Source organism: Adiantum capillus-veneris, chromosome 15 (genome assembly GCF_014529385.1).
Source record: "Adiantum capillus-veneris isolate H3 chromosome 15, ASM1452938v2, whole genome shotgun sequence".
NCBI lineage: Eukaryota > Viridiplantae > Streptophyta > Polypodiopsida > Polypodiales > Pteridaceae > Adiantum > Adiantum capillus-veneris.
The window spans coordinates 6,992,801-7,008,984 of NC_140945.1; the positions used below are offsets into that span (position 1 = coordinate 6,992,801).

At 42.1% G+C, this 16,184-nt stretch overlaps 2 protein-coding genes across 2 annotated transcripts in view; both read right to left on the reverse strand.

Annotated features, from left to right (window-relative positions):
• Positions 1–13,599, reverse strand: part of LOC147440218 (putative glucan 1,3-beta-glucosidase A) — a 71,117-nt gene extending 57,518 nt beyond the window's left edge. The window contains exon 1 of the mRNA XM_086530003.1: positions 13,459–13,599. The gene's annotated coding sequence lies outside the window, so the exon portion shown is untranslated. The remainder of the gene's footprint in view (positions 1–13,458) is intronic.
• Positions 13,600–14,066: 467 nt separating this feature from the next.
• On the reverse strand, positions 14,067–15,929 carry LOC147440220 (uncharacterized). The gene is made up of 3 exons (XM_086483833.1): positions 15,856–15,929; positions 15,505–15,562; positions 14,067–14,924 (listed from the first exon to the last, which is right to left on the reverse strand). Exons 1-3 carry the CDS (start codon positions 15,927–15,929, stop codon positions 14,487–14,489), a joined length of 570 nt encoding a protein of 189 aa, XP_086339959.1. The 3' UTR covers positions 14,067–14,486.
• Between the last annotated feature and the right edge of the window lie 255 nt (positions 15,930–16,184).

Genomic DNA, 16,184 nt, shown 5'->3' on the forward strand with positions numbered 1-16,184 from the left:
AAGACTAGGCAGCCCATGGATTTTGATCTATTGCGATAGATCTCCTTGAAATCAAACTCCTATTGCGTACCGCTTACCAAACGGGCATGGGAAAAAACTGCAAGTAGGGGTTGAGCACGGAGGGGAAGGGAAGCGCTAGAGGGAGAGAGATCGATGGCACATGAAAACACTAGGGAGAGGAGAGAGAGCTCAAACATTGGAAGCTCTTCGCATTGGTTACAACATGCCATAAAGTACAAGAGGGGGGGGGGGGGTCTGCATATATAGGGAAACTATAAGTTTTCCGACTCAGCCATAGAAACTCATGATCCAAAAAATGGCTAAAAATGCTAATAAATGTGTAAAATCACTGAAAGTGACCTACAACACATATTTAATAGCACAAGTGTAGGATTAGGGAAACCCTAGGAATGCAGGCCCTATCAAAGTCAATGGTGCGAAAGCATAGAGACCAAAGGGGGTGGTGGAGAGAGAGAGAGAGAGAGAGAGTGTGTGTCTCCTTAACCAATCAACCTTGGCAATGAATAACTGTATGTGTAATACAATGGAGGTAAGGGGTTGCATATATACCAACCTCTATAAATTGCCCTACCCAAACTTTGACAAATAAGTAAATAAATACCTAGATAGCAAAAATAAATAACGGATTCACATTGGGTAGTTCACTTGAGATGCCAAAACTCTTAATACCCTCTGTGTAGCTCATAGTGGACATAAATAGTGAAGCCAAATTGATGAAGAAGCTACCATGGACACCCCAACAACAACCAACTCTTGCTGGATACACCTCAGATTTGCTACCCTCAACTTTGTACCTTAGAAGAATGCGATGCATCTTGAGCATCGGCTGCCTTTTAGAAAATTTGAAATGTAGAACACACTACGTATAAGAATCCCCATTATCGAGTTGTGAACACATCACGTTGGAAATAATCCAAGATAATGAACTATGAAACACATCATGTCCCGATGATCCGACCAACAACAATGAATTGGTGCACTCATCCATAGTGTTTTAGATATGGCTGATTGGTTCCTATCAGATGCATGTGCCTTGAACTCCGACCCACGGGGTCAAACACCGATAACTTGAACACCAACACAAGGGTCCAAAATGATTATATGAAGCACTGTTTGCCCCTCTCTGCCACTCACAAGCCTCTCTCTTCCTGAAGCTGGTTGCAGCACTAGTCTCTATGTGACTTGAAGGCAAGAGTCCTTGCCAGTGTTGACTCCACTACATCAGCAACCACTTTGTTGTCCTTCCCCGAGTCACTATCACTGCTTTTCTCTTGACGCTTGCTTTACCTTTGTCCTTTGTAGAATCTCTCTCCTTGCCTTTGGATCTGCAATCTTTAGCCAAATGACCACACTTCCACAATTGTAACAATAAATCTTTGTCTTCTTTTTGGAATCCGAAGCAGCAAGTGCTTCCTCACCTTTCTTAAAAATCTGAATTTTGCCTTGAGTTATCAACATGGCTTCCTCATCATCAATAAGAATAGAAGTGAGGTAATCAAATTCCAACTTTTACTTTGTAATTGTAGGTGAAGTGTCCTAGACATCGTTTCATGTAATTTTGTGAGAACCAAAGCATCTAACTGAGTACTGGTCAAAGCACTTTTCATAGCCGATACTTGATCATGAATAACTTTAGCCTTCATAAAAAATGATTGCATGGAACTTCCTTGTGGAAACTGGATGGAAAATAATTGTCCAAGAAGGGTGACTGCTCGCATTGTTGAATCCCAATCAAACATTCTTACGAGCTTGAACCACATATTGTTGGCACTCTACAAAGTCTGAATGGTTGGAGAAGTGTCCTTGGTAAGAGATTCCACAATGGCCGACATTTCCTTTGCATTAGCAGCATCCCAATCGACACACAATTTGGGATATTCTTCATCTTCAAGGCGGGTGTACTTGTTGTTAGAATCCCTTGTAGGACGGGGCTCCAAGCCATCGATAATATCCCATAAGCCTTTCCATGAGAACTAGAGTCACATAATCATTTTCCAATAGGCGTAGTTATCACCATTCAATTTGTCGCTGGCGCTCAAGCAAGGGGGGGCCATGTTGAAGTTGCAAGATGTGGAAATTTGGGAATCCTTCTCGCACTCCAAGAGATGGCCACACTAACCAAGTCACAAAATAATCTTTAAGTACCAATTTCCAAGCCTGTCTACTCGCTTGCTACTCCAAAGTGGCTTTGCAAAATTTGCTATCCCTCTCTTGAGCTCTAGTCAACACTTCTCCCTCCAAGCCGCTCCACACCCTCTGCATAGAGTGCTCCACACGAAGTGGGCTCCACTCTTTGAATTTTCCAAATGTGCTCTACAAAAAGGTGCTTTTGACCGGCTTAAAAAAACTTTGGCTTGCACTCTATTTATCTCCAAGGTAAGAGATTCTAACCCTCTCAAACAGACAAATCTCGTCCAACATTGCTGGCTCATAGCGTTGCAAAACACTGGGTTGCATTGTGATGATTGCTTGTCATTGCCAAAGAAGGAGGGTTTCTAGTCACCGTTGTCAAGGAGCACTGCCAGGGGGTAGCATTTTAAAACGCTCAAAGATGAGGGGGTGCTATGTGCTATCGGCATTAGCGTTTTGAAACGCACATAGCGAAGGGAAAGGTGTTGTCGAAGCTACCCATTGGGTGATGACAGAGGTAGCATTTTAAAATGCTACCAACGGGCTTTCACTTGAGACTATCGAGGTTTTAGATCCCCTCTTATTGAGTGAGTTACCGCATGAAAACTTGAATGTTATGACCAAGAGGTGACTTCTAAGAGCATGGGATGTTTTTAGAAAAGGAGGGAGCTTTTCCAAAAAGCATGGATCTATTCTTGGTCGAAGAGGGGGCTTGGGGCACACTCTGGGTCTGCAAAGTTGAATTTAAGCAATTAGTGCTCAGATTCAGGTGCTAACAAAAGCATAGAATACAATGAAACTCTACGAACATATTATGTGGAGGTGGTGTAAGCTCTCCATCACCATCTCCATAAGAATCTCTCTTGTTCTGGTTGGGAAAGAAGAAGAATCACCTCTCTCTACTCTCTTACCATATTCTCTTTACTTTTAATGGTGAACACACACTCTACATCAACTTTGTGGCACAATCCTCTATGAAGCTCTCATCATCACTTTCTTGCACCAAAGTAAAAAACCTTTTGATCACCGGTAATAACTTCTTGTTGACGTTAGGCAGCTCTATAGACGTTTTTCTATGTACATAGACATGTATGGGCTTGTCAAAAGTGTATGAGGTTGAGTTCTTGCTTATCTTATTGTGTCTAGTACGTTAAAAGTGTATGAGGTTGATTCTTGCTTATGCATACAATGTGTTTATGATTACTTAGATTCATAAAAAGCACTCTTTGCTTTCACGTCTTGTAGACGTTAGAGACACTGTTTTGGTCGTATCTCTCAAATTATTATGAATTAGAACAAAGCCTTTGATTCAAAGATTAACCACATTGTCAAAGCATTTTCTTTGCTCGTTGTCATGTAAAAATTCCGATTGGATGAAGAGTTATGGTCAAAATATAATTGCTTGTCCACTACACTTGGTCAATATTTTGAATATGGGCTCCTTGGAGAGCCATTGCATATACTTTTTGGATTGGAAAACCCACTTATCCAAGTCAATACCTTGATTAAACATGTTTATTTATGTATATAAATCATTGTTATCACTCTATGAGTGCATTATCAATCGCTTTTTGTACGAGATTAACTATAACTGTACGGGTGTTACCAAGAAGGGGTACCATATAAAGTTATGGGTTTGATGTGAAGTTCATACATGTTTTATGGTTTGCTTTGGTGAGTTGATTCCACTTGTTTGATGTCCACAAACGCATGGGTTGAAAATTGCTTTCTTTCTGTGGCATGATTGTTAGCATGAGTCTCATATGGGTGAGTGATGTGGTAAGGTGATATTTTATATTATAGGGGCAAGCTTGATGCATTGGTATGAGGCAAACACTCTTGTATGTTGTGTGTGCATCCAAAAATAGGGAAAAGTTATTTTGCATCAACATGTGAAGTTAGTACATATGATTTGTCCAAGTGATAGGGATGTTTTGTATCATCAATAAGGTTATATGGTGATGCTATACAATGATGAAACCTCAAAAGATAGATATTGATGTCTCATGTGAATGCGTGTACTACTTTCCACCCTTTTAGGTAAAAACTAGCTCTATGTGCAAGGGGAGTGATGTGCGATTGTGGCAAGTCATTTGTGTATGGTTAAATACCCTTAATGGTGATTTAAGGTCATGTTTAATAGCTGGTTGTATTCTTTTGTACAAAAATTTTTTATCGTTAAGAGCCTTGTGTGTTTGCTAAGTTGATTGTAGCAAGTGCAGTCCAAGCTCCAAGTGTGGGAGTTGGTTTCAGTGATGAATATGGTTCATGGTTAAAGGGTGAAGATCCCTTATGGTTATGATTGGATTTTTGGTTTTGAAAGCCGGTATGATCGGTGAACTTTTTTTTAAGGATTATGGTGGTGCTATTAAAATGTTGTCAAAATTTATGTAGCCATGTTATGAGCTAAATTGGTTCTATAGGATGGATGTGCATCACGCACAGTAGGGTGGAGTGCTCACCCATGTGATGAGGATTTGGAACATGGTTTATGGTTTTAAATTTCATTATGAAATGGTTTTGATGGATTATGTTAGACGTGTAAGCCTAGAGACCCTGTACAGCTTGATTGCCTTATGATTTATGGTTTTGGATTGGATTATGAAATGGTTTTGATGGATTATGCTAGATGTGTAAGGGTAGAGACCTTGTACAACCTAATTGCCTTAGAAATGATTGTTTGTACATACACAACTAACGTGATATGGTTGGATTCATGTGTTATGTTTCTCATGAAAATGTTGATACAAGATTAAGATCACTCCATCGTTTAGTCTTAGAAGAAAGGGTCGATGAGCTGAGGCTTTGGTAGATCAAGGGTGTTGCTTAAATATTTATTTTTGGTTATGCTCATCTACACCGTCAGTGCATTGGGGGTTGAATATCTACACTACTAATGCATCGGGGATCTTGCCTTGGCTTGGCCTAAACATTCGGTGTGGCATCGAAGAGGTGTGGCGCCTAAATTGGTATAGTTGGTGTTGATATCCTACCACCTACTGGTATATACAATATTTTTAGAACTTGGGTTCATGAAGGGAGGTGAAGTGGCCTCTGGGCAGATAAGTTGGAGGTGTTTTTGGATACTCGTGGGAAGTGAAATTCTCTCTGCTATAGTGGCCCACTCTAGGGGGGTGACATGCATACCACATGAAGCCACAACTAGGGGGGGGATACCATGGACTACATTATGGAATCCAAAGAGGCCATCCACCTGCTTAACTCTTTTGCCATCCCGCCCATACCTATTGGAGCTGACCACACCTATCTTGCACTCTCTCTCACTGGAGACTCCACACCCTCCACATCCACGATACAAACCCCTCATGCCACGATCCATTTCACACATGAGCTAGTCCCCTTATACTCGACAAAGGTCAAGAAGGGACTCCTTTTACTCCACCCCTCTACGCCACTACCCATGCTCACCTCTTACATCACATTTGTCCTTCAGATATCAGCCATTAGCTCTTTCTCGCACACCACTCACACAGGCCACACTCCCACTCCTAGGGACTATGTCACATAATTGTCGATATGATGATTGCAGAGACCTTTATCATCGACTACATGCATATTAGGCCATTTGAGAGATCACTGATTGAGATGCCAGATGCTAGACGAAGACACACATGCCAAAAGGGACGAGATTTCAAGGAGGTGGATGAGCTAGAGCTATATCGTTATTCATGAGCATGGGCAATGCCATAGCATGGTGAACCCTTCTAGACCCACGACTGACTACTATTGAGGACCCACATGTATGGCATGATTATGCAGAGAGAGACTCTACGAGGTGCCAAACCAACCTCCAATTCCATATCTACCCGAGTCTCGACCCACGAGCTCTTCTTTCTTCACAACCAAGATGGTCAAGAAGGCCATCCATTGCCTACAACACCGTCGATCTTCAGATCTTGTAGGATTACAGAGTGAGCACCTCATTTACACAGGCACCACTATAGCCCCGTTGATTGCATATGTATTCAACTGGGTTATAGGGGAAGACTTTCCAGTGGAGTGAACTCGGCACACCATTGTGCCAATCCACAAATCTGGAGACACCTTGGACCTAGGGAACTACAAGACTATCATGTTTGGCCATACAATGGTCAAACTGTATGGGGAATTACTTGAGGTTGATCTTAGTTCATACTGAGAGATTGAGGGGTGAAAGCACGTATTGGTGGTATGACTATTCCACTTTTAGGGGGTACCTCTAGAGTCTACTTTGGAAGGAGAAATGTGATTTATTAAAAAGAAAAGGGTGATTTTAAAAGGTTAATGGTCCACTAGTTTGAATACTAAATTGTATGGGAGGGGTGGGCCACTTATTGCACATAATGATTAGACGTGCTGTCCTTTTTGCATGTCCCATTTTTTGCATTCTCATTCCCACTTAAAACTTCCCATGTGGGTGCACTTGAGGAGCAACTCTGCTTTAGACTTCCTTCCTGCTAGGACTGCTTTCTTCCTTGAGGAGATCTGCTGCACTTGAAAGGTAAACCCTAATCTCTATTTGAGCTGCTCTCCATGTATGTCATTCAAACTGCATGTCATGTTTTGCATGTCCTACTTTTGCATTCCCACCCTGTACATACTTGAACTACTCTATAGGCATTAGCCCTTCTCTTCGTCTATGCACAAGCCGCACTATAAAGTCACCTGCCCGTGGTTTACCAAGCCACATGACCTTGAAGATCACGATGCAAGAACTTGCATTTGAAGATCAGACCCCTCCACCTAATGAGCTAGCAAAGTGAAGCAAACCCTTATGCAGTCTAAAGGGGGTGTCTGGAAGCCTTGTTGAGTATTCTGCATCCAACTCAAAGGTGTCAAAAAATTTATCAGAAGGTATGAATTTGTCTACTTTGCATTGTGTTTTCCATTGTTGCAAGGGCTGCAAAACTGGTCTTTTAACAAGCTTTGTTTTTTGGTGCTTGCAACGTTTGAGTACCCGTACCTATCCAAACTCTGCTACTCATTCCAGGAACTACATGAGGAGCACGGCCTTTAGCCTAGACAGGAGGCTCCCTAAAGAGCTCAAAGAAGAAGATATCCCTGAGGAGGAGTGACTGAGTGTTTTCAAGTGCTTGCACAAGAAAAACACAAAGCTATTTCTTCACCATGTGAGGGATGAGTTTGTCGATGAGTGCAGGATTTTGTTCTAGAAGGTATATCCCCCATCCAATGGTGAAATGCTGGCAAAATTTTCATGGGGATTTGTATATGAGGTGTCAAGCAACATTGACTGATCTGATGACACATCGGATTGCATGGGCAAGGTTCGATGGAGCCGTCCTTGACAATTGCAAGATGCAGAAAGGGGGGGTGGAGAGGAAGATCAACAAGTTCCCTGTTGATTATGGATTCATCAATAGAGAACCATCTATCTATAATGGCACCTTATCATCAATATTGACAATGTCAACAAACAAGTTGCAGGCATGCGAGGCAGTAGAGAAGCCGATGTATATTCAACAGGTATTGGACATGGTAGAGAGAATCAATGCCATGGAGGATTACTTGCAAAAGGAGTTGGTTGGGGTGAAAGTGTAGCTGCATGAGAAGAGAGACCTGTGGCTCATAAATGAACGGTTATTCTTTGCTTACAGTGGCTTCTACACTGAGTTGGAGCAACTAAACAAGGAGTTGGAGGTGCTCAAGAACTCACCGAGTTTCGATTGTAGAGAGGTTGACTGCAAGGAGACAGAGGTCAAATCCATCACCAAAATGCTATCTAGAGTAGGTGCCAATAGTGATTTGGCCCAGCTTAAAGAAGAGTTGGACTCCTTGCAGGTGAGCTTGTTGATCAAAGTGCAAAGAAGTGCTTGTATTGCTCTGAAATTACTGAGAAACTACTTGAGCTACACATGAGTGGTTATCATGCTAAATAAGGTGCATGGAAAGTTCTTAGATACAACTTCATAGTGCTTATGAGGTGCTTAGATAGTACTAAGAAGTGCCTCATACTGCTCAACGGAGTTGGTGTTGATCCAAAAATTTGTTAGCATACTATACCTATGAGAGATGATGCAAAACCAAGGAGACAAAGGCCCCGGGGGATTCACTATTAGTAATGGGGAGATGTCACCTGCGTGCATCAAAACTAGAGAAACCCCCCTATGTGCGGTATCTTACTTGCTAACCTACCCCCCCCTACATACAGACAAGATATGGACGTTCTCGCAATTAGTCATCCCCCCTCATACGGATTTCGTACAGAATGTAATGACACATTATTTTATGTATACTAGTAAGATAACAATTTTAGAAGCACATGCTTTTACAAAAATACATGTTGAATTGCAAATAAACAAAAGTGTACATTGTAGTATGTTTTCATTTACAATAGATGTTAAGAGAACAAACCTTAAAAAACAACAAATATAATGAATACTAAATTAAAATAAACCAATTGTTTCAATGTAATTTGTCAAAAAACAAATAACATTTACATTGTAAACTAATACAAATCTCAATCTCAAAACATATGATACTAGCCACCTACTTAGTAGGCTTCCCACATGAGATTTAAGACACACATATAAAATGGATTGTTCTCTAAATAACAAATAATGCACTCTTAAACAACCATGAAAAACTTCACTCATCAAATCAAAACACATTATAAAACAACCCATTAAAAAATTAATCTTTTTGAACAAAAACAATTATATGTGATATGAATGCACATCTATGCTTAAGCAAAATGTAACTTTTAAAAAAGCACCATCTGTATTTAATTTTAAGTTTGTACATAAAATATAAATCTTAACAATTTCGCCAGAGTCTCCTTTGTAAGGAGACCTCTTTCTCAAAAAAAAAAACAATATACCCTTTTCTTGGGCTCCCACATGGGATTTTCATCACATAATTTTTTTTTTCAAAAAAAAATGTCCACCTCATCTTGGGCTCCCACATGGGATTTAAGGATTATCTTACAGAGTAAAATCAAACACATTTTCAATAGAGTCAAAGTAATCTAACTTCAAAGTGGTCGTATGACCTGCATATCATAGTACATAGAAAACCTCCAATCACATAGTCTAATCACACGATTACCAAAGGCCATGTCCACATCGATAGGCGATCATGTACAAAACAAACACTTAGCTGGATAGAGTTGGATTTCCATTTAGCTGACTCACAAGAGTACTCTCACACATTTTCTTGCCATCTATCACTACAAAAGAACAGAACTGGCTTTGAACTTTCTCTTCATCAACTATCTCATCAAACACATGAACACATCACACATTTTCTTGCCATCTATCTCTACAAAAGAACAGAACTGGCTCTGAACTTTCTCTTCATCAACTATCTCATCTGCACTTTCTCTTCATCAACTATGAGTAGGCACCGATGAGGTTCTTGGGTTCTTGAGGTTCTTGAGCAAGCACCGATGAAAGAGATTTAGGGAAAGGAGACTCTCTCAGTCTCTTCTTCTCCAAAGCATGATACACAGGATTTGCATGATTGTGTGAAGCATGATGATGATTTGGATGATAACGATAAGCATGATGATTTGCATGATCAAGATGTGATTTCTCACAAGCATGATGATTTGCATGATCAAGATGTGATTTCTCACAAGCATGATGAGTTGCATGAAGATGATGTGATTGTTCACAAGGATGATGTGTTAGTGGATGCTCGTTGTAGATTCGATAAATCACGAAGAACCGATCTTGGCTTTCGAGTCGAGGTCCAAAGAACCCCCATAAGACGATTCGATCATTCAGGAAGAAGCGATCTTGGCTCTCGAGCCTAGGTCCAAAGAACCCTCACAGGAAGTATTGTGTGTTTGCATGATTGATACGCACGCATTGTTCGAGTGTTTCATTCGTGATCGTTTCCTGTATTTTAATCAACATCTTTATGTGATCCCTTTTTCTAGGCATGACATATTGTATCTTGAGCACGTTTCACTCATGGATCATCACGAATGTATGCGGATTTTTCATGAAAAGCTGAAAAGTATCCATTCAAGGAAGTCACATTCCATGTCTCTTCCTTGGCATGACACAATTGTAGACAGAGCACATGAAAGTATGAGCACCAAGCATGGGCATTTCTGTTGTGAATTGCCACAGTTGATTGCTTTAGATCAGAAGAGAAAGATTCGATCTCATTGTTTGCGTGTATGTGGTGAACGATTTGGCATTCCGTCTATTGGTTCATTTACATTGCATGCACAGTCTTTAGAGAAGACAAGATTTTTTCCACTCACTATACGTATGTTCCTGGTATTGTGTTGGAAATGGTTTCAGGAATTTTCAGCCATGGAGATTCTTTAAGAAGAAAGAAGCATGACACTCGACGAAGTTGAAGCATCGAAGGAGCCACAGAAGACTTTGTGTCGCTTTCCACGCCCCCATAGAAGCAAGTTTTGCAGACCTTTATGAAGTTCAAGTACCGCATGACCCACACATCAGAGTGAACCGGCGAAGAGTCCCTTCCATAATTCCGGATGCTATTGGCGATCTCTCTCGATGCCATACAATTCGGTACCAGTACCTCACTGTGAAAAGGAGGGGATGTCACGTGACACATCCAACCCTATGTGTCCGTGGACAAGCTACAGCATGATCAGGGTTCAGTCAGTCCAATCAGTCTAGATTAGAAGTGATCTAGCACTTTTGACACAATGTGACAAGATTTAGTGTAACTACCGATAGATGCTTCAAGCTTAGCGTCACCATGAAACGCGTTTCAACAGGTCGAGACAGGTGAAATGTTGCGGGCCTTGAAACGTTTCGCTCAGGAAGTGAAACACAAGCCATTTCACTAACAACAAGTTACCATAGTTTTAGTTACAAAAGTGTCACGTGACACATCCCAACCCTATGTGTCCGTGGATAAGCTATACCACAGTAGGGTTCAGTCAGTCCAGTCAGTTTAGATTAGCAGTGATCTGACACTTTTGTGAGTCTATTCGTAGACCGTGCATGCCCAGTCACTTAGCATAGATGCATATCCTCCGGTTGCACACAACATGATCATCGGAATTCCCATCAGAATCCATTAGCATCAGTTAGGGGAATTTTCCAGTGCATTTAGCCTATTTTCCTATTTTTGGTTATTTTCACTTATTATTTTTAAGTGACTTTCCAACAAAAGTAGGTAGGGCAATTTTGCTGAGTTAATATATAAGCAAACCCAAGTTAGCACTTTCTGGTAGAAGAGGCAGCAAGAGCTTCTCGCTCAACAGGCAACTTCTCAGCAGTACCCCTCCCTCAGCACTTAGCCTCGCCATACCTCCCACCTTCCGTTGGTGTTTTTCCCAGATCCAGCCCATCGCCATCCCAGCACATTGGCCTGGCGTTTTCCCCTTCAAGCAACCCATAGCCTAGCATTTTCTGGAGAGCTAACCATCAGTAGATCACAACGTTTTGCCTTAGCTTTTCAGGCCATTAAAACACATCTTTTGCTGGCGTTTTACAGCCTGGAACCCTTAGCCTTGGCAGAGTTTTTTAGCAAGCACAATAGCAGCATTTTTCAGCATTGAGAAAGCTACAGATCTCAACGTTTTCAGCAGGTATAAACAACCTAAAAACGCAGCTTTATGGTGCAAGCACATCAACGTTTTCACCTTCAGCAGGAACCTGACAAAGCCATTATTTTCAGCCCTTAAGACAATAGTAAAGCAATCCATTTCAGCCCCGAATCAGTCCACGAAAATCAGCAATTAGAAGACCACAGATTTCAGCCTTCGTCATCACCGTCGTCGTCATCGGCATAGTCCCATTGCATCAGTTCTTTGCATATGCATTGTATACCTTGTGCAATCAAAGTATCTCTTCTCTCTCCTTCTCTCAGTCTCATTCACTTGCATGCACAATATCCACTCACTTTGTTCGTGATCATAGCCTCTCCATAAGACGGAAAGCTCTCTCTTTCCCTAAAAACTAAAAGGAACCTTGAGTAAGAAAGATCACTAATCTTGAGAAAATACAACATTCATTTCGCTGCACCTTACAAAAAGGTACTTTCCGGTCTCACGTTTCATTGTGCTCTAATTTTGGAATGAAACGTTTTGTGGTGAAACACCGCGTTTCATGGTGAAATGTTTCAGCCTTGAAACGTTTCGCAGTTACACTGTTCAAGCTATGATCTAAAAGCCGATTTAGTGCATCGGACAGGCAATGAGAGGCTCAGGGAGTCAACGTTGGCGGCTGCAGTGGAAGAAGTCGGGACTCGAACGCCAACTCCAACAGGTCGGTACGTCAAGACTAAGGGTCACTGATCAGCAGGTCAGGACTCGAATGCAATAGCTAAAGCCTAAGAGCATTGAGCAGGTGAAAATGAGTCACGACTAAAAGAAGGTCGGGACGTCAGGACTAAGCGTCACTAATCAGCAGGTCAAGACTCGGATGTTATAGCTAAAGCCTAAGAGCATTGAGCAGGCGAAAATGAGTCACGACTAAAGTGAACTAAGAACTCACCCTACATCTGGCAATCGCTTCGCTTGCAAGGTGCTAGCCTCCCATCGTGAGTCTCAGCACAAACTCCTCCTCGCATCGTCATCATCCTTGCCGAAGAAGCCTGAAAAGAGGAAGCTTAATAAGATGAGGCCCAAGGAAACCATTGAGATCGCGAACTTGCTACGGGAGGTAGAGCTCAAAACTACAAAACAACTACAAAACAAAGGCCTCAAAGCAAGCAGTCACAAATTTAACTGATCAACAGAGAAAAGCTAGCTTTTTTATGAGATGTAACTATAGCAGAAAGAAAAAACCGCCGTTACAGGTATACAAGACACCATCAACCAGTTCGGTAGGATTAATGACACAATGCTGAAGACATTGAAGCTTCTGCCACTAAAGCATCATAGTGTATAGACAAACATCTCAAGCATAGAAACAATATACAGTTTACATATCAATATTAATTTGAAGAAAGAGTTTGTGGCAAAGCCTTGATAACTTGAAACAAATTTGGAATCCAGCACTGGCTGGTAGTGGTGAGCGTAGATCTAAAGCCAATGTCTACCAAGTGAGGGGGGATACTAGGAAGCTAGAGAAGTTAAAACAACAACGGTGAAAATTTCACTTGAAGAAATCTGACAACCTTCACTGAGGACAGATCTGAACATTGTTTTCAAACAAGACAATTGCACAGGCTAGCTACATTGTCAAATATAAACAAAACTGACAACAAAATCATTATACCAGACATAAATGAAACTATACCAAACATAAATGGAACTGTAACATCCAAGAAATGGCAAAGAAGGCATCATGCATGACGGAACATCATTTCACAGGATAAAAAACAATAGAATGAGATCTTAAAGGCACTCACCTTGAAGGCAGTCGCAGTTTTCAGCCTCTTTGCGAACAACGTCAAGGCCAAAATCAATGAGCTTCGCGCCTTCGGTGTACCTGGATTGAAGCCACCCCTGCGGGATGGGGTGTCTTTGCAGAAGATGCCTTAGTCTCTGATGATTTCTTCATATTACGCACCTCTGTTAAAGCCAACCAAGTAGAAGATGCCTTAAACTTTTTAGTCTCCGATAATTTCTTCATGTTACGGGCCTCTGTTAAAGCTGGCCAAGTAGTAGCTCCCATGACTAGTTGAGACTTAACGTCAGTGACCCTTGGCCCAGTTGTTGTCAGCTCCAGACTGGCCAAAGACGAAGTTATCAGGGCGGAAGATCTGCCAATAGGGGCCTGCTCGAACACTGTCCATAGTACCTGGCTCTAGATCCATGAGCACGGGTGAGGCACACAGCACCCGTAGCTTGCCTTGTTGTAGTACACATTCACTCTCTCGAGCTGCACGTCAGCGTTGCCGCTGTATGACCCCGTGGGATCAATGCCGTGCTCTGTGCATACCACCTCCCAGAACTTGGCACCGATTTGGTTGCCACATTGGCCCCCCTGCACGTGCAAGATCTCACGCATCTTGGCGAGGCTGAGAGGAGAGCAAGAGAGCTGTAAATAAGAAGCTTTACGATACCAAGTTCACCTCTAAAACACACACAGATTTGCATCAAATCTTGGCAGGACCAAACATTCATTTTTGTACCTAACACCTCCTCCTGAGGCCTGGACAAACTTTTAGAAGACAAATCCTTTTCTCGCTCTTCATCCTCTCTGCTAATATGAGTAGCTGCTACATGCTCCTTTTGCAAACAATCATGCACCTGCTGCTCCCCAGCTATGGCGACCTGGAGCTCTCCTGCTGTAGAGGTTATCCATGATCTGAAAACTGACCGATTTCCCGCTGAGCCGCTCTATTAAGGATGTGTGCAAGTAGGGGGTCTGTCACATGTAGGGCAGGTCGGCTGTCACCCTTTTGGCACATGAAAGGCTGGTTGGTGCCTTTCTTCAATCTATGTAAAGCACACTTTTGAGCAAGGTAGAGGTCTTCAAAGATGAAGACAAATTTGAGAGAGAGAGAGAGAGAGAGACCACCAACAACTGATGAAAAAGACTTCCTGATTTTCCACTTGCCTGCTTTTCTTTCCCATCCATGTGTGTCTGATCCTCCGACTCACCAAAATAGCTGCCATTATTAGACATGCATTCAAGCTCTCCAGCCCCTCCGTTGGAGCTTGCATTATCTTCCTCATCATCAATAGATTTGAACCTCCCATTCAAATAACCTGCTCCAGTATCTGCCGCAATGGACTCAAGAGCATGGAAAGTGCCGGAAATTGGATTGTAAGCATTGGCACTGGTACCCCTGCTGGCAACTTCCCGAGCTGAAGACTTTTGATCCCTTGCAGCTTTCCTCTCATTGGACTTTTGCTTTGAAGAAGATATCTGTAAATGCCATAGACAGATGTCAACGCATGCCTCTAACACAATCATTGTTAAAATAAAAAGAGTTTTCACTAGCAGAACACCAGACATGTTGAATCATGTCTTGGCACCCTTCAACTAAAATCCACACAGGCCGAATGGTGAGGGTTTAAATGATATTGCAGGCTTTTCCCTAATAGTAAACAAAACCACACACTTTGCCTCACCTCTTCATATGTGCAGAACCACACGCACAAAATCTTGAGTGCATAAGGGAAATTCTTTCACAAAGAGCACAATGAAGGTCTGATGATGCAACAGAAGAATGTTTTCTCTCTTGATGCCATACATGAGAGTCCTCTTAGCGAGTTGAGACCAGATCAATGGCCGTCAATGCTGTCATGCAAGATCTACTGCAGGCAGAAGATTTGGCGCAGAAATTGCAAAACACCAACCCTACCTTTTCACGAAACCCTAAAAAACTATATCATTTGAAGCGCTTGAAGCTCAGAAAATCTAAGAAATAACGCATGATCGGTGAAAAGGCTGCCACAGAAGCGTAACTATGAGAAGGTAAAGGAGCACGGGATGCTTGACTTACCTTAGGATTGAGGCCGTCTGCGTTTCCAAGAGCCCTCACAAATGGTAAAGCTCGCGTGCTGCGTTAGGGAAAAAGGGTCGTCTGTCGTGTGCCTGTGTAGGTGGAGGGGAGGGAGGCGGGAGACGGGTGTGTTGCAATGCTCAAAAAAAACTTTTTCCAAACACCAAATTACAATAATTTTTTAAAATTTTGTAGGTTTATTTAGAATTTAGAGGTAAATTTTAAAATTTGTAGGTGGGATTACACTAAACCTAGGTTTTTTTCGAGCATTGTGTTGAAATGTAGACGTGCGTGCGACAACCTAGGTGCAAGAGTGGATCCAAACTGCAGATCCCTACAGGCGAGCTTCACACGCAAGGCGGGTTGAGGAATACTCTCATCGCCCTCCAGCTATTGCCCATCTGCCTGCGCAATCCCATGCCCATCTCTTGCCAATGTTCTCGACTTACCTGGGCACTTTGTCTCCGCCTTATACGCGCTCTTCCCTCTTACCAAAAGTTTGCCGCCCAAAATATGAGAGGGAATAAGAGAGCTCAGCCGACGAGTTTTGATCTCAAGACATACTACTCGAGATGAACACTTATATAGTTCCTACAAAAAATATTAATTCCTTTAAAAATCATCCCCCGCCCCACCTAAAAAAAAACAAATCGGCCTCACATGTCCTGCGCTTTCTACCA

Bases quoted from the DNA above. Each gene is read 5' to 3' on its own strand.
- LOC147440220 (XM_086483833.1), bottom strand. From the start codon at position 15,929: ATGGGCATGGGATTGCGCAGGCAGATGGGCAATAGCTGGAGGGCGATG. The intron at 15,563-15,855 runs GTGAAGCTCGCC...TCCCTAACGCAG, and splicing joins TTCCTCAACCCGCCTTGCGT to CACGCGAGCTTTACCATTTG. The intron at 14,925-15,504 runs GTAAGTCAAGCA...TGGCATTTACAG, and splicing joins CAGACGGCCTCAATCCTAAG to ATATCTTCTTCAAAGCAAAA.